The sequence below is a fragment of the Tenrec ecaudatus genome, chromosome 15 (genome assembly GCF_050624435.1).
Source record: "Tenrec ecaudatus isolate mTenEca1 chromosome 15, mTenEca1.hap1, whole genome shotgun sequence".
In the NCBI taxonomy this organism is placed as follows: Eukaryota; Metazoa; Chordata; class Mammalia; order Afrosoricida; family Tenrecidae; genus Tenrec; species Tenrec ecaudatus.
Genome location: NC_134544.1, coordinates 3,996,688 through 4,020,254, shown reverse-complemented (window position 1 = coordinate 4,020,254; position 23,567 = coordinate 3,996,688). Strand labels below are relative to the sequence as shown.

General features: G+C 53.1%; 1 protein-coding gene across 1 annotated transcript; it reads left to right on the top strand.

Annotated features, from left to right (window-relative positions):
* The first annotated feature begins 1,640 nt into the window (after positions 1–1,640).
* CNDP1 (carnosine dipeptidase 1) lies at positions 1,641–22,925 on the top strand. Its single transcript, XM_075533202.1, has 11 exons — positions 1,641–1,724; positions 2,776–2,925; positions 3,525–3,687; positions 4,212–4,300; positions 6,240–6,440; positions 12,171–12,255; positions 13,266–13,426; positions 15,165–15,329; positions 17,099–17,240; positions 21,693–21,840; positions 22,856–22,925. The coding sequence occupies exons 1-11, from the start codon at positions 1,641–1,643 to the stop codon at positions 22,923–22,925; spliced, it is 1,458 nt and encodes a 485-aa protein (XP_075389317.1).
* The last annotated feature ends 642 nt before the right edge of the window (positions 22,926–23,567 follow it).

The following is a 23,567-nucleotide window of genomic DNA, read 5'->3' as shown; positions in this document are numbered from 1 at the left end:
ACAAAGGGGTTAGGGAGCTACAGGGTTGGGGAGCTGTTGTGTGACGGGCACTGAGCTTCAGTTGAGGTGATGAAGATGTTTTGGAAGCAGGAGCCCTGGTGGTGAACCTCAAGGTCAGTAGTTTGAACCCACTGGCCGACCTTTGGGAGACAGATGAGGCTATCTGCTCCCATCAAGACAGACAGTCGCAGAATCCCTGCAGGGCAGTGCTACACGGTCATCATGCATCAGAACCAGCTCCGTGGAGGCAGATGTTGTCGATGGCCACACAGCACGGTCGACGTAATTCGTGCTAATGAGATGTACCTATTATATTTTACCAGGGTAAAAAGGTTTTTAAAATTGTACAGAGCAAAACCCCATACTTGTACTATACACAATAGCTTCGACATTCAAAGCTATGAGGGGCAGGGATCAGGGCCTCCCACTGCCAAGGGCTGGAATGAGCATCCCTGAGACAAAGCCCAGGCTCTCCTCTTACCCCTAGCGTGCCTCACACCGAGCTGAGTCCTGCACAGAGACTGCAGCCCCAAGCCCCCTTCCTGTCCCTCCAGAGGCGCTCCCTCTCCCATCACAGGCCCCTCTTCCCAGCCTGTCCTCTGGGCCCATGTGGAGGGGAGCGTTGGCTGGGGAGGTGCTCAGTGTCCAGGGGAACAGGTGGATTTGAGAGTCTTGGCCAGTGACCTCCACTCCCACAGGGCTTAGGGTGGGAGTGACCTCCACTCCTACAGCTGCAGCCACCAGGGGGAGCTCCTGCACAGTCTGCCCCAGGATTGCTGGACCCTTTACACCTGGGCTTCCAGGTGGGGCTGCTCCCCGCTGGAGCCATGCAGGAGAGCAGAGCCTGGGCTGGCCCCGGAGCAGCCATGCTTAGGGGAAGGGCGCGGAGAAGGATGGTAGAAGGAAAGAGGGAGAGGAGGAGAGAGTCCCTGCACTAGTCCCCAGGAGTGGGGGAGGGAGGGACTCCTGAGAGATGGGAACTGGGTGGCCAGAGAAGAAAGCAGGGGTGTGGGGCCCACAGGTGGGAAGGACTGCCAGCGCTCACTCAGGTGGCTCATTCCGTCTGCACAGCCTCCTTCCCACGCCCTTTATTCATGTAGTCTAACTTTTCATTGTGAGTTAGCTGTGGTTCACATCTCAAACCATTAGCCTTTTTGCCTTCGACAAGCCTCCCTGGAACACACACGCCCTCCCCTCCCCTCACTGTGGTTGCTCAGCTCCGCTCACCTGGCAGCGCCCCAGACTCTGGCTTCCCCTCCTTTTCCACTCAGAGCACCACAGGGCAGCGCTGTGGGCTCTCCTTCTGGGTTTTCTGCTCATATAGTACTCCCAGCACAGAGGTCCCGGACCTGACCTTCTCTCCCAGACCTGTCCCTGAAGCAGAGCATGCCTGGAGAGCCCTGCCACAGTGGGAGCAGGCTGCCGGCAAAGCTGGCCTTGGGGGAAACCACGGGCAAACGTTGTTTGAAGACATACTTGTCCTTTGCTAAAAAGGCGCCCTGACTTTGAACACCAGTTTCAGGGGAAGAAGTGGCCCAGGGTGATTGGGCCCTGGGAGCTGCTGGTGAGGGCTGACCTCTGGCCCCACCCACCCACAGGCCTCCTCTGCATTTGCCCTGCTGTTGCTGCTGGAGGGAGGCATGTTCTCATCTCCTGAGTCGCGCTTGGACCAGCTGGACCAGGTGTCCCGGCACATCGAGGCACACCAGGAAGAATTCGTGCAGGTGGGGAAGCGAGCCGGGGCTGTGGGCGCCTGACTACTGCCCAATCCCTCCACTGCCAGCTCAGTCCCTCCACTCAGCCTGTAGGAGGATGCACTCTGATGGAGCCTGGGTGGGGCTCTGTGAGCTGGCCTGTTAGCCACCACTCCTGTAAAGGAGGACACAGGTCCAGGGCTGACCATCCACCTCACTGAGCTCATGCTGGCCCAGGACTGTCAGAGGGTCCCCTTCTGGCTAAAGGGCACCTTCCTCCTAGGGCAGTGGCTCTCAACCTTCCTAAAGTACTCCCATCATAAATTATTTTAGTTGCTACTTCATCACTGTAATTTTGCTACTGTCATGAATCGGGTGACCCTGTCGTTGAACCCCACAAAGGGGTCGTGATCCACAGGTTGAGAACTGCTGCCCTAGAGCCAGCCCCACCTCTACCCCCAGGTTACTGCCTGGCATCTGGTCTGTCATAGAGCAGCAGAACCAGGGGTTCCACATACCAGGGCAGGGCTAGCACCTGCTACTTCAGGCAACATGTGCCCCTGACCTTGACCTCCTCCTCCCCCTCCTCTGCTCTGTCCTTCATTCACAGAGGGAGGGAGGGAGAGACAGAGAGAGAGTGAAAGTATACATGTATGTGTGTGTGTGTGTGTGTGTGTGTGTGTGTGTGTGTGTGTGTGTACACACACCCCTACATCTACATGCCTGATTCTGGAGGCCAGGGAGGTGCAAACGGTCTCCAAGGCTGGTCCTATGAATGTGCCCAGAGGCCTGGTGACCCCTGTCCTCAAGGTCATGACCTTGAGAGCCCTGTGAAACAGCTCATCTCTGCAGCCTGGGGTGGTCCGCCCACAGAAGGCTGTATCACTGTTGCCTCCTTGGGAAGCCTCTGTCTGCATACTCACGGGGTGCGGGAAGGGCAGGCTGGGGCACAGGCAGGGAGAAAAGCAGAAGTGTGGACCCCACCCTATGTCAAATGCCTGGTGTCCCCCAACCTGCGCTCTGAGTGCTTACACCCACCCTGCTCAGTGTTGCCCCCCCCCACCTGCTGCCTCTCCTGTAGACGCTGAAGGACTGGGTGGCCGTGGAGAGTGACTCTGTCCAGCCGCTGCCCCGGCTCCGACAGGAAATCTGCAGGATGATGGACATGTCGGCAGACAAGCTCCGGCGCCTAGGAGCCACCGTGGACACTGTGGACATGGGTGCTCAACAGGTCACTGCTGCTGGGGATGAGGGTTGGGGGAGCAGCTTGCCCAGAAAGGAGGCCCCTCTGGGCTGGGCCTCGGTGGGTATGCCCCTGGGTCTTTAATCAACAAGGCTGCTGGATTCAGGATAAGGCCTGAGGATGAGGGTTCTCCTGCACTCCAGGTGGCTGTGGGAGCTGTCTCTGGTCAGGGAGATCTCTGGGATGTTGTCAGGAGCCTAGGAAGGTGGCAAGTCCCACATAATCTGCACCCCTCCCTCTGCACTGCAGGGGCAGGCCTGTCCCAAGCACCGCTTTCCTTACATGTAAATACATCTCAAAGGCGCCTTACTCAGAGCCTCCCTTTGAAGGTCTGAACCCCTAGGCTGATGTCTCCTGCCCAGGTGGAGGGGTTCCCAAGCCATCTGACCTGGCTCCCCCTGAGAGCCACATTCTCGTGGACAAGATTGCCCAGTTGCCTTTGGGGGAGGGGGGCAATAAGTTTGAAATGCCCTGCAGCTCCTGGTGAGCAAAACGGGGGCCCAGAGAACCACATACGCTTCACTCAGGTGTGGCAGGACGGTCAAGCCAGGCCTGGATATCTCCTTCCTTTCTCCCCTCTCTCGCAGCTTCCTGATGGTCAGAGCCTCCCAATTCCTCCCATCATCCTGGCCGAGCTGGGGAATGACCCCCAGAAGCCTACCGTGTGCTTTTATGGCCACTTGGATGTCCAGCCTGCTGCCAAGGAGGATGGGTGGCTGACAGAGCCATATACACTGACGGAGGTGGACGGTCAGTGAGGGGTATGGCCAGGGTGTGCTTCTCTGGACAAGGGGTCACACCTGTCTGTCAGGTGGACAAGGGGCTGTAATCCTGGCTCCAGCCTTGGGAAGCCCCTCTGGTCAATGAGGTCGTTTCACAGGTGAAGGGCATCGGGCCCGTGCGTGTCCCTGGGTGAACTGACTCCCCAGGCAGGGCTGCAGGTGTGAGAAGCCTTTCCTGAAGGTCCTGAGATTTCCTTCCCGAGAACACGGGGGCCCTTTGAGCTTTGTCAGGGGAAGGAGGGAAGAGACGCTTGCCGGAGCTGCCCTGGAGGGACTTGCTGCCCCCACCAGATGGTCCCCATGAACCTGCAAGAGATAGCTAGTCACCTCGAAGGCCTGTTTCAGGTGACTTTTGCTAGCTGATGGCAGCTGCCTTTACATGTGAGAAGTAAGACCACCCCAGGCCAGGCTGGCGCCCGGGACACATCAGGCCCCGCGAAAGCAGTCACCCCCGGCCTGGTGCCCTTCTGAAAACTCTTCCCATTTGTAAAGGAAAACTTTACGGACGAGGAGCTACGGACAACAAAGGCCCCGTTCTGGCGTGGATCAACGCTGTGAGCGCGTTTGTAGCTCTTGAGCAGGTGGGTGGCCAGCTGTGCTACAGGGTGGGGGTGGGGGTGGGGGTGAGGTGGGGATAAGGAACTTTGGGTGGCTTACTGAGCCCCAAGTTTTAAGCTGCGTGTGACCTTTACTCATTTGAGGGGTGCATTCTGTGTGACAATGAACAGGAGCGCTGGGGGCACGGTTGGTCACGCATTGGGCTGTTAGGCACGAGGTCAGCAGTTCGAGCCACCAGCCGGTCCACAGGAGACAGGTGGAACTTCCCACCCACAAAGCGTGTCAATCTCAGAAACCCACAGGGCAGCTCTTGGTCCCGCAGGGCCACCGTGCATCAGAATCATCTCCATGGCAATGAGTGTATTCTCATTACACAGGAGCCCGGGGGCACTGTGTGAGGTTTGGGGCTGCCAACCACAGAGCTTGGGTTCTCGGGAGAAAGATAGGGCCGCATGCTCCCGTGATACTGCAATCTCGGGAAACCTCGATAAGATCATCGTCAGTGGGAACAGGCTCCATTGGCAACAGGTTTGGGAGTCGCTTGATTCCAGTTATGCCCATTCTACAGAACACGAGAGTGAGGCTTGGGGCAATTGAGGAACCACTTAAAGAGGCCCTGCTAGGAGCCCAGATGGCCCCCAACAAAGACCTGGACAGCAAAGACCTTTTAGCCAAGAGGGAAATTATATCTGCCACACCCCCAACAGTCTCCCGACCATCCTGGCTGCAGGAGAAGGCGGTGTTGGCCAGCCGGCAGCCTGTTGGCCCTGTCTGCCATCCTGGCAATTCGAGACAGGTTTATCGTCAGAGACGCAAGCCAAGGATGGAAGATTTAATGATTCTGGACTCAGCTGCTCTATCTTTGTAATTAGAATGCCTGTCAAACGCTGGCACACAGTCTGGCTGGACCCCGGCAACCCCTGCAGAGTGGTCATCTTCCTGAGCATGAAATAAACCCTGAATATTTCACAGGGCCTCGTGGCTCCTGCTCTCACCCCGCCCATACCTCTGCCCCTCTCTCACTCCATTCCTCAATCTCTCTCCCTGCCCCTCGTTCTTTCTCACAGAGGCATAAAGGAACCTTTATAAGTAAGTTCCTAGGTTAACTGAGTATAAAGCCAAAATTAACTTTTTGAATTTTAAACCCCAAAGTTAGATAATCACAAATGGAACCTAAGAAGATTGGAGAGACAGGCTCTCTGAGCTTGCCCTTCCTCCTCTGTGATCGAGGGCTCACGGTGTTTACCTGAAAGCCTAGTGGGGAAGACTCAGTCCAGCACTATTGGTCAGCGCTCTCAAATAGCACCTGAGAATAGGTGTGATGTGGGGTGTGTGTGTGCACCAAAGTTCAAGGAGGAAGGAAGGGCAGGGCATGGGCCTCCCGCACACCTGTTCTGAAGTCTGCTCCCATAAAGAGTTACAGCCTCCTATGCTGCCCTGCAGGGTAACTATGGGTCGGAACTGACTCGCCAGCCTCGTGTTAGTGGGTTGAAGGCCTCGGTGGTGACAGAAGGCTTCCCTTCCCTTTAGGATACCCAGTTCAGTTCTTGACCCATGTGCTTGCTGCTCAGCCACTAGCCACCTGTCCGGGAACTTGTGTGTGGCTTAGAGGCGGCACAGACTTCCAGGGAACTTTCAGAGGGAGCCAGACTAGGAGGAAAAGCCTGGTGACCTGTGTGCACCAGAGGCTAATACCCTCACCACCCTGTGAAAGGAGAACAATGGTCACATGTTGTATTGTACTGTAGTGGGGGGTGGCTTACATTTCATCAACTGTGTGTTTCACTGTCGAGAGGACTAATCACCCCCCCCAACAACCCCCCTGTCCCCTGCTCCTTGATTTCTCTGTCTGCCTCCTGGGGGAAGCAGCATGCTCCCCACACCCAGGCGGCCCTCGTTAGCAGGTGGCTGGGCAGGTGTGGGCAGCGGGCTGATGAAAGCTTGGCCTGCCGTCCCTCCCAGGACCTTCCCGTGAACGTGAAGTTCTTCCTCGAAGGCATGGAGGAAGCTGGCTCCATTGCACTGGAGGGGGTCCTGCGAAGAGAGAAGGACCGCTTCTTCTCCAGCGTGGACCACATCGTCATCTCTGACAACCTGTGGCTAAGCAGGAGGAAGCCCGCGCTCACCTACGGCACCCGGGGCAACAGCTACTTCACTGTGGAGGTATTGCCACCCGGCGGGGTGCGGGGAGCCGTAGTTCCAAAGCAGGGGTCTTGGGAAGGAATGGGGGAAGCCCTTTTCAAGGGCACATGCATCTGTGTGTTTCCATGGACTGATCATTCTGCTGGGGTGATGGGGGGCGAGGAACGACTCCCAGGAGCCTTTGGGGTACAGATAGCTAATGCGCTCTATAGCAGAAACTGAACCACAGGGTCTGGTTGAAGTGGATCCACCGGATTGTAATGGAGAGGCCAGACAATTCACAAAGTGGGCATCAAAAGACCACAGGATTCTGAGCTGGAGAGCCAGGGAAGAGACAGTCCGGGAGTTGGTACCAGAAAATACAAGGCACTCATGCAGTGATTGGTTGACATGTAGGTAATTGTTCCTAGACTGGAGTTGACATGTCGATAGTGGTTACACCGATTGGTAGGAGATTGCATAAGTGCGTGGAGTTGGTTTTTTAAATGACAAAGCAATCATTAAATGGGTTCCATCTGGCTGGATACCATTGGCCCCTCCTTGCTTCCTGCGGGGGGACTGGGTATTCTAAGGCTGGTGTACAGCAGGCGTCTATCCACTCAGCTAAATGCCACTGTTCTTGGCAGCTGTTTGGGCTTCACAGGAGGACTAAACTCCCCCCACCCGGCTGCTACCCTACAAAAACCTCTTTGGCATTCAGCTGAAGACCTACATAAATGCTCGTGAGCACCAACAAGGGGGACCTCGGGACCAGTTGACAATGCCTGGGCAGCACACGGGTCTGCCGGTAATGGTCCAACCCTGTGCTGGTGCTGACCGGGGCCCCAGGGGGAGTATGGAGGTACTCTTCATGCGAGGCAACACTTCATTCAGCACAGCCATTGTCACCCTAAAAGGGAGCTCCGAGTCAAGGTTGGAGATTCAAGTCCACCCTGAGGCATCACGGAAGAAAGGCCTGGCAACCTGCTTCTGCTGCATCCGCCACTGAAACCCTGGGCAGCTCGGCTTGACCCTGGCCCTTGGGGACGTCATGCATTGGTGTCCACTGGACAGGTCACACCGAGCCTGGGGGCAGGCAACAGGAATGGGAAGGTTACAGAGGGTGGCCCGAGGAGGGGGTGGCTGCACTCAAGCCTCAGTGGCAGGAGGCCCAAGAACATGAGTGAGGGGCCAGGAAATGGGATGCCAACCTCATGGAGACCTGCTGAGTCCTGGGTCCTGGTTTGGGCCTGTTAGTCCGGGAGCCTCGATATCCTGGTCCTGAAGGGGGCATACTGCTTGCCATTCCAGGGCTGTGGTTGTCCCTAGGTGAGAGACCTGGCCCCAGTGTGATGCTGTGGCCCTCTCCGTCAGTGCTGACACTGTGTGGCAGCCTGCCACCTGGAATTGGAGAGTCCTTGCTCTTCAACCACACCCTCTGTTCACTCATGGAAAATTGGGCAGAGTGAAAGATCCTAGCCCACCCCTGCCACCCCATCTGCTGCCAGATGGCAGTGCCCAGCAGATATGCCTGGGCATCTCAGCAACACCCCCACATGCACCAGGCGGCATTGGTGAGATGAAAGGTGGGAACAGTGGGCAGTCCTCTTGCGTTTTGCTCCACAAGTCTCATTGCACCGCATCCTGGGCCCAGAACAGACCCGATGGACCTGCCTTCTAGGAACTTCCAGCTGCCGAGAAAGACTTTTCCCAGGACTAAGGAATTGCGCCCTAGAGCTTCTGAGATTAAATCTGTGGTAGTTGCATAATTTCGCATCAATTTGAAGGTATCAGCGTAGGGGTGGAGTCTCTCAGTCAGGTCACAGCCTGATGGTACCTCCTAGTAGGCGTGGCCTTCTCATAATGCGGGTCCTGGGAACCTACCTGCCTCTCTGTCTGCCTTTACTTTCCTCTTGGCGAGCCACGCCGACACCTGCAATAGCCCTGTGGTGGCCTGTGATGCGGCCACTGCCATTGGATCCACAGGGCTCTGCACCCACTGGCCTGGGATCTCCCTGCACTTTGCTTCATTGCATGTGGCTGCCTAAGTCTGAGCAGGGACTTGTTATGGACCAGTATCGGACTTCTGCACTTGAGTTGGACTGGACTGGGGTGATTTCCGGTGATATAAAGGTCTCTCTTACACTCTCTCTCTCCAGTCAACTCAGCCTAACAGAAAATCTCTAAGAGAGCAGACAGCCTCCTCTTTCTCTCTCGAGCAGCTGAGACCTTCCCCAGCCCTTAAATCAAGACCACTGAGGCTCTTTCCTGAAGTGTCTGGACTTTGAAAACCCAGGGGGATGCAGCTCACTCTGTACACACACAACCCGCTGGATGGCAGTCGGGGGGTGGTGTGTCAGTGATTAAGCACTCAGCTGCTAACACAAATGTCATTGGTTGGAACCCGTCCGTCGCGCCATGGGGGCAGATGGGACCGTCCACTTCTGTAATGATTGCAGCCTTAGGAACCCTGTGGGGCAATTCTCCTCGGTCCTACAGGGTCCCTCTGAGGAGGAACGGGCTCCGTGGGAGTGGATCTGGACTGACGATAGTAAATGCGTATCTGGCTGGGTTCTCCAGGGAAGCAGAACCAGAGACGCTTGTCTGGACATGTCTACAGAAGAGACTTAGGTCAAGAGATGGCTCGCCAGGTGTAGAAGTGGGTAAATCCTGTCCAGTGTGAGTCTGTGGGTCAAAGCTGGAGGATTCTCCTGACTCCTGCAGCTGCAGGGGCTACGGACAGGAATCTGGAAACAAAGCAGGAAGAGCGCACACTGGTGGATGCAGAGCTGAATGAATCCAGGTTGGCAGTCTGCGGATGGCTCCTGGGATCGAGGCAATATAGCAGAATATTGACAAAATCAGACACAGCATCTGATCCAGCAGTAGAGGTGAGCTAGCCTCTGCACGCAGTCAGTGTCCTACAAGAAGGCCACAGCCCAACTGAAACTTCCCTCCATTCTATCAAGGCTGTGGCCAGAATTAAGAAGTGGCTCTCTGTCCTATTCTCCCACCACTGTTTGGCCACTCACAGAAGATCCCCTGCTGGAGTGGACCACACTATGTGGGGCAGATGCCGTTTGGAGTTGGAGAACAGAAAGTAAGTTCTTCTGCAGCAGAATGACTGCTTAGAGGGGTTGCCATGGGGAATGAGTGAGGAAAGGGATCAGGCTTGATCGGAGTCAGCCAATATGAAGGGTCTTCTGTCCACGTGGCTCGATGTTTTCAGTTGTGCAGAATGACCTAGGGGAGGCAGAGGTGGGAGTGATCATGAATTGAGGTTCTCCCAGAAACAGAGGAGGCTGTGTTCGGACTGGACCCAAGGCGAGGTTACTGCAAGATGTTGGTTTTCCCGATGCATGTGATGGTAGAGGCAGGGAAATGAGACTCAGGATGCTGACCAGTGAAGGCAGGAGGATGGCCGGTGTGAGCATCCATTCAGGGCGAAGGGACAGACTGTCTCAGGGAGGCCCAAGAATGGGGTTTGGCAACATGAATGGAGAGCCAGGAAGGAGGCAGCTTGAGAGTTTGGATCAGATAAAGCGGTCTTTGAAGGTGTAAGCACACTAGCATGCTTAATTTATGAGTGTGACCTGATACAATTAAAATCTTACATGAAAGTGGATGGATGAGGCTCAAGTATAAATAAAATGTTGGCAAAATGATGATGGCAACCTATGTACAAATGTGCTGGACACAATGGATGGATGGATGGATGGTGATAAGAGCAGTAAGAGCCCCCAACAAAATGATTTTTTTAATAAAAGAAGAAAGTGGATGGATGGAAGATTCATCTAGCACAGTGGTTCTCAACCTTCCTCATGCTGTGACTCTTTCATACAGTTCCTCATGGGGTGGTGACCCGCCACCATAAAATTATTTTTGTTGCTACTTTATCACTGTCATTTTGCTACTGTTGTGAATCAGGGGGCCCCTGTGAAAGGGTTGAGAAGCACTGATCTAGCAGGATATTAATGATGGATGACAACAGGGAGTGACTGGATAGGAAAGAAAACAAGTGAATCCACGGGACAGCTTGGGATTTCTCCTTGCTTTGTCAATGGGAAACCTGCCTTGCTTTTGGGAGTGGGTTCCAACTCACACTGATTCTGTGCCCTCCTCACGCTCCACAGTGCAGCCCCTGTGTACGCCTTGTCACGGGTCTGTCACTTTTGAGTGGCCCCCCCTAAGGAGATCCCCTTCCAGCACCAGGTCAGACAATGCTCCACGCTCATCAGGTTTTCTGGGGCTCAGTTTTCCAGAAGTGGAGGGAGCACTGCTGTCCTCTGTCCAGCACTGGTCATCCCGTTGGCATCAGAAATACAGTGATATCACTTCCAGGATCGCAGCAATGTACAAGCCACCAGGACGACACGCCGACAGATCCGTGCCGAATGGCCCGGGGAAGGAGGGATTGTAGAGAAAGATGCTGAGTTTCATTCTAGAGCTACTGACTTTGAAAGATGCTGGAAGCTCATCCGAGTGCGATATTACGGAAGCAACCCACATTCCGGTAAAAGGACAGACCTAAGGGATGAATCTTGAAGAGAGAGAAAAAGCCAAAGGTTAAATTTCAGAGGTGAGAGGAGGAAACGATACAATTAAAAGAAACATAGCAAATTGACCTGTCCTGCAGGCAAGAAAAGACTGGAGACAAAGTTTCCTACATTGTGTGGAGAGTGACATGGGGAGACCTCAGCCAGCCGGGAACAGAGATCCCTAAGCTGCAGCAGTGCCAGCGGGGTACGTACCCTTCAGAAGTGAGGGCCGTGGCGCAGACCCGGGCACCACGGCGTGCATCACAGCGCTGTCCACAGCAGCAGCAGGAGGCTGGACACAGCCCCCATGCCCATGGGCAGACGAATGGATAAAGAAACCCAGTGCGTACACACACTGGACTACTTACTGTTTATCCTCAAAGACAGTGATGAGCCGACACAGCACCGTGGGCCGTCGATGGGCCTGGAGAAGGTGAAGTCAGTCAATCACAACAGGACTCGCAATGTAGGAGACCCGCCCTAGAAGGGTCAAAGCCAGGACAAAGGGATCCTGCATACCGAAGGGGACAGACTTTGGAGGTTGCCAAGGTGGGGAAGCCACGCCGAGGACTAGAGGCTGACAGGTGTGCACTTGGGTGGAAGGGAGGATGAAGGGCCACGGAGGAGGGTGGGGTGGAGAAATCGGAGGTGGTGGGGGGAGAGAATGTGGTGGATGAACTGTTGGGGCCAGAATCAATGGTCTGAAATGTAGCCCCCACCCACACACTCCCCAGCCAGTTTACAACAAAAAAGAAAAAGTGTAGTCCCTTTTCAACCATAAAACGTGGCTTTTAATATGTTTTGATAATGTATGTGCTTTTATATATTTTTATCTATCTATCTATCTATCTATCTATCTATCTATCTATCTATCTATCTATCTGTAGTAATCTGTGTTTATCATAGTTTTGGGAATGATTGGAGCCCAAAGCAGGCTACCAAATAAACAAGGGAAGGGGCATTTCCCTGAAGCGGGGAGATCAATGATATGGGGTATGGCCAAGGGCTAGCTGCCTGCCCAGACCTCAGGAAGGCGGCCAGGAGCCTGGCGGTGTCAGAACAGCCGGCAAGGAAGCCACATCCTATGGCCTTGGGAGAGAGCCGTGGGGCAGGGCTTGTGCAGCAAGGTTAGAGATTGTACCTTGTTCAGCTGAGAAATGGGGAGCAGCAGCCTGGGCCACCTCGGGAGGGGAAGTGCCGAGCACACAGGACCGACTGTCTCTCCTCTCCGCAGGTGAAGTGCAGAGACCAGGATTTCCACTCGGGAACCTTCGGGGGCATCCTCCACGAGCCGATGGCTGACCTGGTCGCTCTCCTCGGTAGGCTTCTCATCACTCGGCTTATAGCCTGACGCAGGTGACCGGCCAGCAGGGTCACCTGACACAGGGTGTCCCTATTCCCTTGGTTTCCAAAGTAGCGGTGCAGAAGGTCAGAGTCAAAGATGGCCCCATCTTTCCGCCCCAAAGTGGCGACCATCATGCTTTGGTCTCTGACCAGACATAGCGTGTGTGTGCATGTGTGTGTGTGTGTGTGCATGCACGTGTGCGTGCGTGTGTGCACGTGTGTGTGCATGCGTGTGTGTTTGTGCATGCGTGCACGCGTGCGTGCCTAAAGAGCACTTGTTGCAGTTCCTTCAGCAACACAGCACCGTCTCCAGACTCCTGTAGCTTCACGCTGTTGACGCAGGAAGGTGATGTGGGAAGCAGGGAGACCCCAGGTCGGCGGGGGCAGAGTACACGGATCCGAGGATGGTGGGAGTTTGGCGGGGCGCAGACAGCTCCCAGGGACAGGGCCACACATAAGGCAGACCCAGAACCCTAACAAAGAGGAAGGCCCAAGGGGAGGACAGATGTTCCCGGTGTCTGTCTTATAAAAAGGCCACACCCCAAGGAGCATCACCAGCCTACCACCTGACCGACAGGTTGGACTCCACCCGTACCTCCACACAGGTACCATCCAGGTGGTATCACCTCCCCCCCAGATAGAAATAGACCTTACATCTGTGCACGTGTGACACAGGCGTTCTTCATGGTGAGCCTGCACATGGTCGTGGTATTGCCCCCTAGTTAGAACTTGATGGACACCCACAACTGTCGGAGGTACCTGGGACCAGGATCTGACTGGAGGAGAGAGGGGGCAGCATTAGGAGCCCCAAGTTGCCTTCGCCCCTCCCCTTCGCAGAGCAGCAGACAGGTGTGGGCCCCACATGGTTAACCCCGAGCTCAGCCCAGCCACACGGGGACATGCCCAGCTCAGGACGGGAAAGTACTGAGGACACTGAGAAGCATGTCAGAGACCTCAGACACGCAGCTCTCTCCTCTGCCTGCAGGGAGCCTGGTGGACTCTTCCGGTCAGATCTTGGTCCCCGGCATCTACGACAGTGTGTCCCCCGTCACTGAAGAGGAGCGAGCCATGTACTCAGCCATCGATCTGGACCTCGGAGAGTACCGGAATAGTACCCAGGTCGAGAGGTTTCTGTTTGACACCAAGGTACGGTCCGGAAAAGACGGGTGATGAGATAGAGAGAGCTCTTCCAGGGTCGGGTTTACCATCTGATCTCTGAGCGTCCTGGAAGACACGCTGAGTCCCAGGCACATACTAAGTTCACACCTCTTCTGGTGGCTTCTCTGGGGTCCACAGACCCTGGTGGCAGACCTGCCTGCCGGGTGGTCATTAGTGCTTCTGCACCCGCGCTTCTGAGAAGACCATCTCCCATGCCTGCCTGCCTGTCCCCAGTAGGCTGGGCCGCTGGCCTGCTCCCAGACTGTTAGTCGTTTGTCTGTACGGATAACCCAAGGGCTCTGGGGGCTGGCTGTAGTGGGAGCTGCATCACCGCCTTGGCAAGCTCCTCCCAAGACGTTGAATTCTCTCCAAGTGGGTAGCACTCACGGGGAGGAGCCCACCCCCTAACCTTGAGGTTGGGGCTGCCATCTACCCACAGGCAGCTTGGAAGAAAGGCCTGGCCTTCTCCTGTGACAGCCCCCAGAGCACAGACCTGACACACCACTCAGAATCCGCTCCACGGCCACCTGGTTTTGGTCAAGCAGCTTCAGGGCTGGGCATACTGAAAGTTTTGTTTTTTCCTTCATTTTACATCTCCTCTCTTTTAATGCTGGCTTGCTGTGGGGTTCTGCGGCCCTGTGGGTCTCATGGTTACGTGTTGGGCAGCAATCCACAGGGTTGGCAGTTTGAGACCAGCAGACGCTCCAAGGGTGAAAGATGGGGCTTCTCACTCACATCCACAGTTACGATCTGAGAAGCTCACAGAGCAGTTCTACCCTGTGCTAGAGGCTTGCTATGTGTGAACATCGGATGGACAGCAGGGAGGGAGGGAGGGTGCTGGGTCCTTGTGGGGCTAGTAACCACATGTCACCCGTTGACAACCAGCAGCCAGTCTGCTGGGAAAAGACAGGCTTACTCTCTTGTATAGTTGCAGTCTCAGAACCTCATAGGGGAGTTCTACCCTGTCCCACAGGGTCACTATGAGTCCCCCTTGACTCCATGCAGTCAGTGTGAGCCAAGGGGTTTGTTAGCTACACTGGCTCCTGATGTATGTTTGTGTGTGGCGTGTATGTATGTGAATATGTTGGTGTGTGTGTATTTGTGTGCGGTGAGTGTGCTATGTGTGTATATATGTGTGTGCATGCAGGGGTGTGTGTTTGTAGGTGAGTGTGTTAGTGTGCATGCATGTGTGGATTTGTGTGGTGTATTTGTGTGTATATGTTGGTGTGTGTGATATGTGTGTATGTGTGTGGTGTGTGCGTGCATGTGTGTGTGTATGTATACATGTAGGGATGCTAAGAGGGGCTGTCCACCTGGACAGGAAGGGGAGTGAAGTCACGGGAGCCCATCTCTGCCCTCTGCCATGTTCTCTGGCCACCCTCCCCCAAAGTTAGCAGGTCCAAACGTGCACGGAGCCCTCTGAGTGCTGGAGAACAATGCAGTGGTGCCTTTAAGACACGCAGATCATGACAGTGGTCAGGATAGAAACTTGTCACAGAACCCAAGGGTCTTTGCTCGTCATGGATGCAGATGACTGGGCTCAGGCTTGGGCTTCCTCTGCAGCGAGGCGCTTGGGCAGAGTGAGTCGGCCGAGGATACAGGAACGGTCTACACCAACGTCACTGGTCCAGGGACCTGAGAGGACCCATGTGTCCCGAAGGGTGTCTCAGATATCGCCCGGACTTTCAGCTTTGTGAAGTCCTCCTCAGACGTCTCTCTCCCCTAGGAGGCAGTCCTCATGCACCTGTGGCGATACCCATCTCTGTCTATTCATGGGATTGAGGGCGCCTTCGATGAGGCTGGAGCCAAAACCGTCATCCCCGGCCAGGTGGTGGGCAAGTTCTCCATCCGCCTGGTCCCTCACATGAACGCATCCACGGTGGAGAAACAGGTAACAGGTGTCCACTGTGTGCCTGTGGGTGTTGTCCGGTAGGTGCTGTCCTGTGGCATTTCTGAGAGTGGGGTGGGGCTTCCTATGTTAGCATCGAAGTTTCACTTCTTCCACCACAAGTGTCCCCAGACCAGTAGCCTTGGGAGCAAAGTGCCGGGAATGGGTTTGAACTTAATGGTGGCAGTGAAGGTGAGCCTGGTCCCACAGCCAGGGCTGGTGCCTGCCCGAGTACCCAGGTGCTAGGAAGACTCATCCCCAGATATCTGCATAGTAGAATACAAGGGGGTACCCCATACACACACAAAAATGGAAAATTTTCAAAGCTATGTATTTTTTTTTTACAAAACAACCTTATCATCTTCAAATACTCTCCTTTACACTTAACACATTTGTCAAATCTGCGATTCCATTCTTGGAAACACTTTAAAGACCCATCTGTTTGGGTGGCTGACAGCATAGCACCTTCCTCATTTTTATCTTTTCCTCTTCTGCTTCATCAAATCACTGTCCTTTCTTCTCCCTCTGCATTCACGAGACAAGAAGTCGCATAGTGCGAGGTCGGATGAGTCAGGTGCGTGGGGCAAGAGAGGCATGCTGGGTTTTGCCAAAAACTGGCACACTGAGATAGCTGCATGAGCAGGTGTATTGTTCTGGTGGCAAAACCAGTCCCCCATCTGCCACAAACCAGGCCTTCTTGGTCACACACTGTTATGCAATCTTTTCAGAGCCTCTACAGAGAAAGCGTGTTGAACAGTCTGACCTGGTGGAGTGAACTCCAAATGCACTACGAGCTGACATTTTTGTCTGTTCAGGAAGTTGATAGATGTCCAGGATGAGGATTGTCATAAATCAACATTTCAACTTTTTTGAAATGAGAAAACCACTAGTACACCTGAGTTTTTCCCATAATGCTGCCCTTGTGAGCTGTGTTCAATATTACAAGAGATTCTGTGGCATCTTTCCCTGAATCAAAATTTCACAGCCACACACTGTTCTCTTAAAACAGCCATCACAAAATATGAGGGCTGTGTAAAATGGCTGTTACAGAAAAATGCACTGTGACCAGAAACTTCCCAGGTGATGCCACTGGGTGCACTAGCTCACAGCAAGTTGCCAAATGCTCGCCTAGTGGGGAAAATGCTTACTATAAAAGCTCTGCTCCATCCAGTGCAGTTTTGGGGTTTTTTGGGTACCCCCTCGTATTCTAGGAAACCGCTTCAAATGCTGCCATTCCAAACAGTTTAATGATGGCGGTGTTTTTTGGGGGGTGGGTGGAGGGTGGGGGCAGGGGGATGGGGGACCGAGCTAAACCAGTGTTTCCCCAAATGGGTGATACCACCTGCTGGGGGCCCCTGGAACAATCCAGGGGGCTGCAAAAGCAGACATCTATGCTTTATCCTGGATGATGGGCTATGGTACAAATGTTTGGAATTTTTAAAAAAAGTTTAGCATTGCCGGTGTGGAGGTGGGGGGCTGATTAATTTATTTTTCTTGCAAATGGGGTGGTAGGTGGAATGCATTCAGGAACCTGTGATCCAAATGACCCACCTCTCACCAGCTGACCTTGACTTAGGTTTCCAGAAATTAGAATCCAAGTGAATGAAACACCCAGCTTCCCCCTCCTAGAGTGCTCTGCAGGATGGGTGAGGGGGAGCACCCTAAGGCCCGCCCACCTCAGTCAGGCTGGGACCACGGTTTCCTGATGAAGAATGGCCTACTGCTGCTTGGATCCAGAAATGACCTCTCTCTGTTGAACACATGACCTGCAGGTGAAGCGGCATCTTGAAGACGTCTTTTCCCGGAGAAACAGTTCTAACCGGATGGCGGTGTCCATGGTGCTGGGGATAGCGCCGTGGGTTGCAGATATCAAAGATAACCAGTATGTGGCTGCCAGGAGGGCCATCCGAACAGGTGGGATCTTAGGGTGTCCTTGTTACTGCACTGTTGTAAACATTCAAAACAAACACCACGCTTGCTAGGCCGATGTTTTCCTCAAGTGCTGCCAGTGATGGTGGTGACGATGGACATGATGCTCAGTCGTTTTGAGCACTCTCCCCATCCCTGTTCACAGAAACCTGTGTGCGCACAGCATGTCCTGACTGGTCAGCTAAAACACAGCCTGTCCCTGGCTGGTATCTGGCAGGCTCAGACAGAGAAGACAGTGGGCCGGGATAGCCACTGCTCCCCGACATTGGTTCTGTCTGAGTCAGGCTAGTTCAGGGCCTGCATAGACACCATCTAACCCAACCCTCCCCGTAGGAAGAGATCAAGGTGCCCACACCCCTAAGTGTCAGGGCCATGGCTTCCCTGCCCTTGGAGACATTTCCCCTGACATCCCCTCTGGAACAGGATAAGCTGGCTGCCAGGGGCAGGGAGCAGGGATACCCGCCTCCTTGGCTGGTCCAGCAGGAGACTCACAACCTGCATCTCTAAGAATTTGAGCGCAGTCTCCATACCTGCTCCTGACGCCCTGGGGTGGCACAGAGACAAGACTTGGGGGAGCAACACGTATCCAGAGCTGTGTGTTCCTGTCTCTGGGGGGAACTCAGCTGTTTGCTTCCTCCCCACTGCCCTCGAGTCAATTCCGACGCCACGGGACTCTGGAGCACAGCACAGAACTCCTCCACGGGGTCTCCAAGACCCTTTTTCTTTACAGGAGCAGACAGCCTCTTCTGCCTCCTTCAGAGCGCTGGTGGGTTTGAACCACTCACCTTGCAGTTAGCAGTGCACCACTTACCCGTATTTGCTTCCTACTGGGGTCCGGCTGCCGCAGGGAACAGATTTCGCAGCTATGCAACCCATGCGGGGGCTCTTGCTCACCATGCGATGACAGAGCCATTGTGAATGGGGTCAAAGCCCTGCCAGAAAGCGGAGGATGTGCTCAGAGGATAAAGAGACGTCTGCCTTTCCCCAGGATCCCGTGACACATATCACAAGGCCTTCATTGTGCCACAGTCACAGGCTAGAAGTCCAATCAGGGTTCTGGCGATGGCAGTTCCTCCCACGGGCTAGAACAGCTTCTCCATGCCACTCCTCCTCTCCTTTCTCCTCTGGAATGCCAAGGTTGTGAGCAATGTCACAGATGGGGCTGGGTCCCTCAGAACTGAGCCTCCAGGCCATGAGTCTCAGTGTTGGGCAATTCTCCTCCATTCTGTGATTTGATGTAACAATCCTCACTGTCATCGAGTCAATTCTGACTCACAGTGATCCTACTGAACAGAGACAACTACCCCTGTGGGTTTCCAAAGCTGCCCATCTGCACCAGATCAGAAACTTCATCTTCCTCCCATGGAGGGTCTGGTGAGGGTGAAATGCTGACCTGGTGTTGTAGGTTCTCACTTCTGCGACAGCAATGAGACAGGATATGATCTTCAGGGTCATGTTCTGACTATCACCAAGAACAAAGAACACATCCTTCAGACCAGGGGCTCTGCGCTGATAACCTCCTAGATCCATGGGGAGCTTGATGCCCAAACACAGATCTCCGAGGAATGTTGGGTCTACAGATGTTGGAAGGAGATCAGGACCTTCCACCTTCCCAACGGGGAGAGAACGTGCCTTGCCCTAGAGCTGGCACTCGGAATTCTGAGCCTCCAAAGTCAGGAGAGAGTCCCGTTGTTAGTTAGTATCACCAGCATGTGACGTTTCTGCTCCTGGAGCACTCGAGAACTAAGTCAGTCGGCTGATGCTATGGACTAGATGGGATTCAGGAAAAGTACTAACACAAGGGAAGTTGTGAGTCAGGGCTAGACTCTAGAGTGGGGGAAGGACATTTGTAAAGAGACAAGTAAGATCCAGAGTTTAGCCAGCAAGATCACACCCATGTTTACTGCTTCTTGTTTGCTGTGCAGTCCGTGGTTAGTAGGGAGCAGAGAAGGCTGAGAGTGGAATGGGCTCTGTGCTGTTTTTGAAACTTTTCTGTAAGTCTAACGAGTTCAAAATAAGATTCGTTAAAAATAGTTTTTTAATTGGAAAACACTCCGACGGGTCAGCAGACAGACCTGGAACTATCTATCAGTTGTGTTTTTCCTTTCGGCTCTATGTCTAGCTACATAAGAGAAGCAGGACAAAAAATCCTAGGAAAAAAACAATGGGTCAGTCCCAGGGGACATGGGAGAGGATGGGGCGGGGTGGGAGAGCGGGAGCCAACAAACTTGGGGATGCGGGAACAATAAAAGATCTAAAAATGATGGTGAGGAGACTTGGTGTGATCAAGTGCAATGTATCCAAGAGGAATTACTGAGAGCCCCTTGGAGGGTGAGCATGATAGTGGGACAGGAGGAAGGTGAAAGGAGGTAGAGGAAAGCAGTAGGAAGGAAAAGCTATTTATAGAGGTATAGCCATAGGCATGTATACATGCAAATATATTAATTTTTAATGAAAGGGATAGAGGCCAATGTACATATATTTATATGTTAAGTATTAAGATAGCGGACGGACTTTGGGCCTCATCAAGGTCTCCCTGGCCTAAACACAAGAACACTTTGTTCTAATCACCTGGCACTCTTTGATAATCACCTTTCCGACAAGAAGATAAAATGGGTGCATTAGCAAAGGTGGTAAAGTGGATGGTGCCCGGCTATCAAAAGATGTAGCAACTGGGGTCTTAAAGGCTTGAAATTAAACAAGCAACCATCTAGCAGGGAAGCAAATAAGCCCACATGGAAGAAGCACACCAGCCTGTGCGATCATGAGGTGTCAACGGGATCAGGTATCAAAAAATCCCAAACAAACAATTATATCAATGTGAATGAGGGGGGGTTGGAGTGGAGACAGTTGGACACCCCCCCCCTGAAGGGTTACAAGCAAGGGACAACCAGGGTGCAGTATAGCACCACCAACACACACGTCATTCCTCTAGTTTCTGAATGCTTCTTTCCCTCCACTCATGACTCAGTCTACCTTACACACATCGGTACAGATAAAAGCTCTCGACACATGGAATTCAGGACAAATGAAACTCTCGGGAACAATAGTGGGAGTAGCAATACCATGAGGATAGGGGGCGGGGGAATGGGGGAGAAGGGGGGAACCTATCACAAGGTTGGATATATATCTTACCCCCCAGGGGGATGAGTGACAGAAATTTGGGTGAAGGGAGACAATGGACAGTATAAAATATGAAATAATATATAATTGATCAAGGATTCACAAGGGTGGGAGGGTGGGGGAGGAAGGGGGAAAAGAGGAGCTGATACCAAGGGCTCAAGTAGAAAAATGTTTTGGAAATGTTGATGGCAACATATGTACAAGTGTGCTTAATGTAATTGAATGAGAGGTTGTCGTAAGATTTGTAAGAGCCCCCAATAAAATGATTAATTAAAAAAAAGAAGGCAGGCCACTGTAAAGCAGGCTGCAGTGCATGGCATGGGGGGCCATATGTGCCCTCCTCTGGCCTCCCGATGGCCACGAGGCAGCAGTCAGCCAGACCTCATGCCCCCCCCTTCTTTACCTGTGATTCCCACCATCCCGCCCTGCCCCCACACTCTCTCTGCTGGCTTCAATAGCTCATTGCAGCGGCCGCACAGAACTCACAGGCAGTCCTCACAGTTAAGGGGGTTTGCTAGGGAAGTCAACAGGTGACCATAGTCAAGATTGGAAAATAGTAAAGATAAAGGCATCTGACTACAGCAACCTCTCTCCTCAGGCAGCAGGCAAGTCTCCCACCTCAGCTTCTGAACCTTGTGATCCCTTGGCCTCTGCCTCCTAGGGCCAGGAAGCCCACCTGCAGCTCTGCCTCAGTCTGCTCGCTGCTCCTCTGCTCTGTCCCATGGTCTCTGTGGCCCAGTCCCTGGTGCCTCTGGTCTCAGGCTCCCCACCTGACAGAAATCTGGAATGCGCTCTTCTTCTGATGGTCCTGGGCTTTCTCTCTTCTCCTGCTCATCCGTATAGTCAAGAGAGTGAGATCTGAACTGGTCTGATCCCCACTCGGAGTGTTACACACACCCTCGTTGCATAGCTCCAGCCATTCATTTGCTGGGAGATGCAGGGATGTGACTAAACCCCAACTCACTGCCATTGAATCAATTCTGACTCACAGTGACCCTGCAGGACAGAGGATTGCCCCCGTGGGTTTCCAGACAGACACTCTTAGGGGAGTAGAAAGCCTCATTTTCTCTCAAAGGGACGGGGCAGAGGAGCCTTATCTGGACACTTCACTCCACCACAAAGGCAATCGTGCATTCTTCCTGTTGCCTTTCTAGACTACAAATTGCACCATGTCAGGAGCTTGGCTTTGCTGTGACGTATCCCAAGAGGAGGAGCGAAAGGCAGACAAGCAAGACAGCGAGCACCTGCCACCCTGATGCAGCCAGGTCATCCTGTCTCTGCCTGCTTCCAGCTCCTCTCTTTCCTGTCTTTCAGTGTTTGGGACAGAGCCTGATATGATCCGGGATGGGTCAACCATCCCAGTTGCCAAAATATTTCAGGATGTCCTCCAAAAGAGTGTGATGATGTTTCCCCTGGGGGCCGTTGATGATGGAGAACACTCCCAGAACGAGAAAATCAACAGGTGAGCTGATCCATGGGGGTAGCTCCTCACCACCCCACCCCAGAGCCTCCACACTGGGGATCCCCATTTAGCTGACATGGGAATGCAGCATAATATCCTACAGGAGGGATACCTGGGAATGCTTGGTGTACTATACTCAATCTGCTTAGTATCCTAGATTCAGTCTGCTTGGTAAATCACATCAGTGTATTTGGGATACCATACTCAGTCTGCTTAGTATATCACCCTCCGTGTACTTGGCATACCACACTCAGTCTGCTTGGTATATCACACTCCATGTAGTTGGTATATCACATCAGTGTACTTGGTATATCACACTCAGTGTATTTGGTACATTACACTCCGTGTAGATGGTATATCTCACTCAGTGTACTTGGTATATCACACTCAGTGTACTTGGTATATCACACTCAATGTACTTGGTATATCACACTCAATGTACTTGGTATATCACACTCCGTGTACTTGGTATATCACATCAGTGTACTTGGTATATCACACTCAGTGTATTTGGTACATTACACTCCGTGTAGATGGTATATCACACTCAGTGTACTTGGTATGTCACACTCCGTGTAGATGGTATATCACACTCAGTGTATTTGGTACATTACACTCCGTGTAGATGGTATATCACACTCAGTGTACTTGGTATGTCACACTCCGTGTAGATGGTATATCACACTCAGTGTATTTGGTACATTACACTCCGTGTAGATGGTATATCACAGCAGTGTATTTGGTATATCACACTCCATGTAGTTGGCTTACCAGAATCAGTCTGCTTGGGATACTACGTTCTTGGCAGACTATTGCATCTCCCCAACTTCCCAGAAGAGTGAGAAGAAGGGCAGCACTGGGCGGGGTACCCACTCCCCACCAGCAGTGGGAGCCCGAGTAAAACGGATTTATTTTATAGTCGATGGTCCTAGAGAACCCATTATCTTGATGATGATCCTGCGTTCCATCATCCCCATGGAAATAACACAATTTCCTTCCTTCTTTCTTGTGTTAGGTGGAACTACATAGAGGGATCCAAAGTATTTGCTGCCTTCTTCCTAGAGCTGGCTACACTGCATGAGTGATGATGGAACCAAACCTTCCAACTCTGAGCCAGCCACTGAACCCCCTCCCAGCTGCCTGGAGACCTAGAGTTTGTCCCTCAGAAGATTAGTGCTTTTCCTCAGGCCTCCCGCTCCTGCCCTCCACACACACTAACAATGTCTGGAGACAGTGGGGCCAATAATAAAACACTTTTAAAAGTCAGACCTTGGGGATGTTTCCATGTGCTCTGCACACCGCCCTAGGGATCTCCAGAGAAGTAGAAGCAGCGAGGGAGGGATTGATTGTAAGGCACTGGCTTCTGTAGCTGTTTGGGCTTGAGACTGTCGGAGAGGCTTAGGCTGCAAACTCTTAGGGGGATTCCCTTAGGATGGACGGAATCCTTTCTCGCGAATGCTGTCGTTTGTTCTTAAAGGCCTTCGCCTGACTAGATGAGACGCCCTGACATCAGCCAGGGAAATCTCCTTAATTTAGATTCAATTGATCTAAATGTTAATCACATGCACATAATGTCTCTGTACCATCTAGATATGTGTTTGATTAAACAACTTGACTGGGCACCACAAAGGAGGCAAGTGGATACATAGAATGAACCACCACACACACACCCCTTTCTACAGTGACTGCTCAGTCGTACTTTGATGTCTCCAGTAGCCCCAGGACTG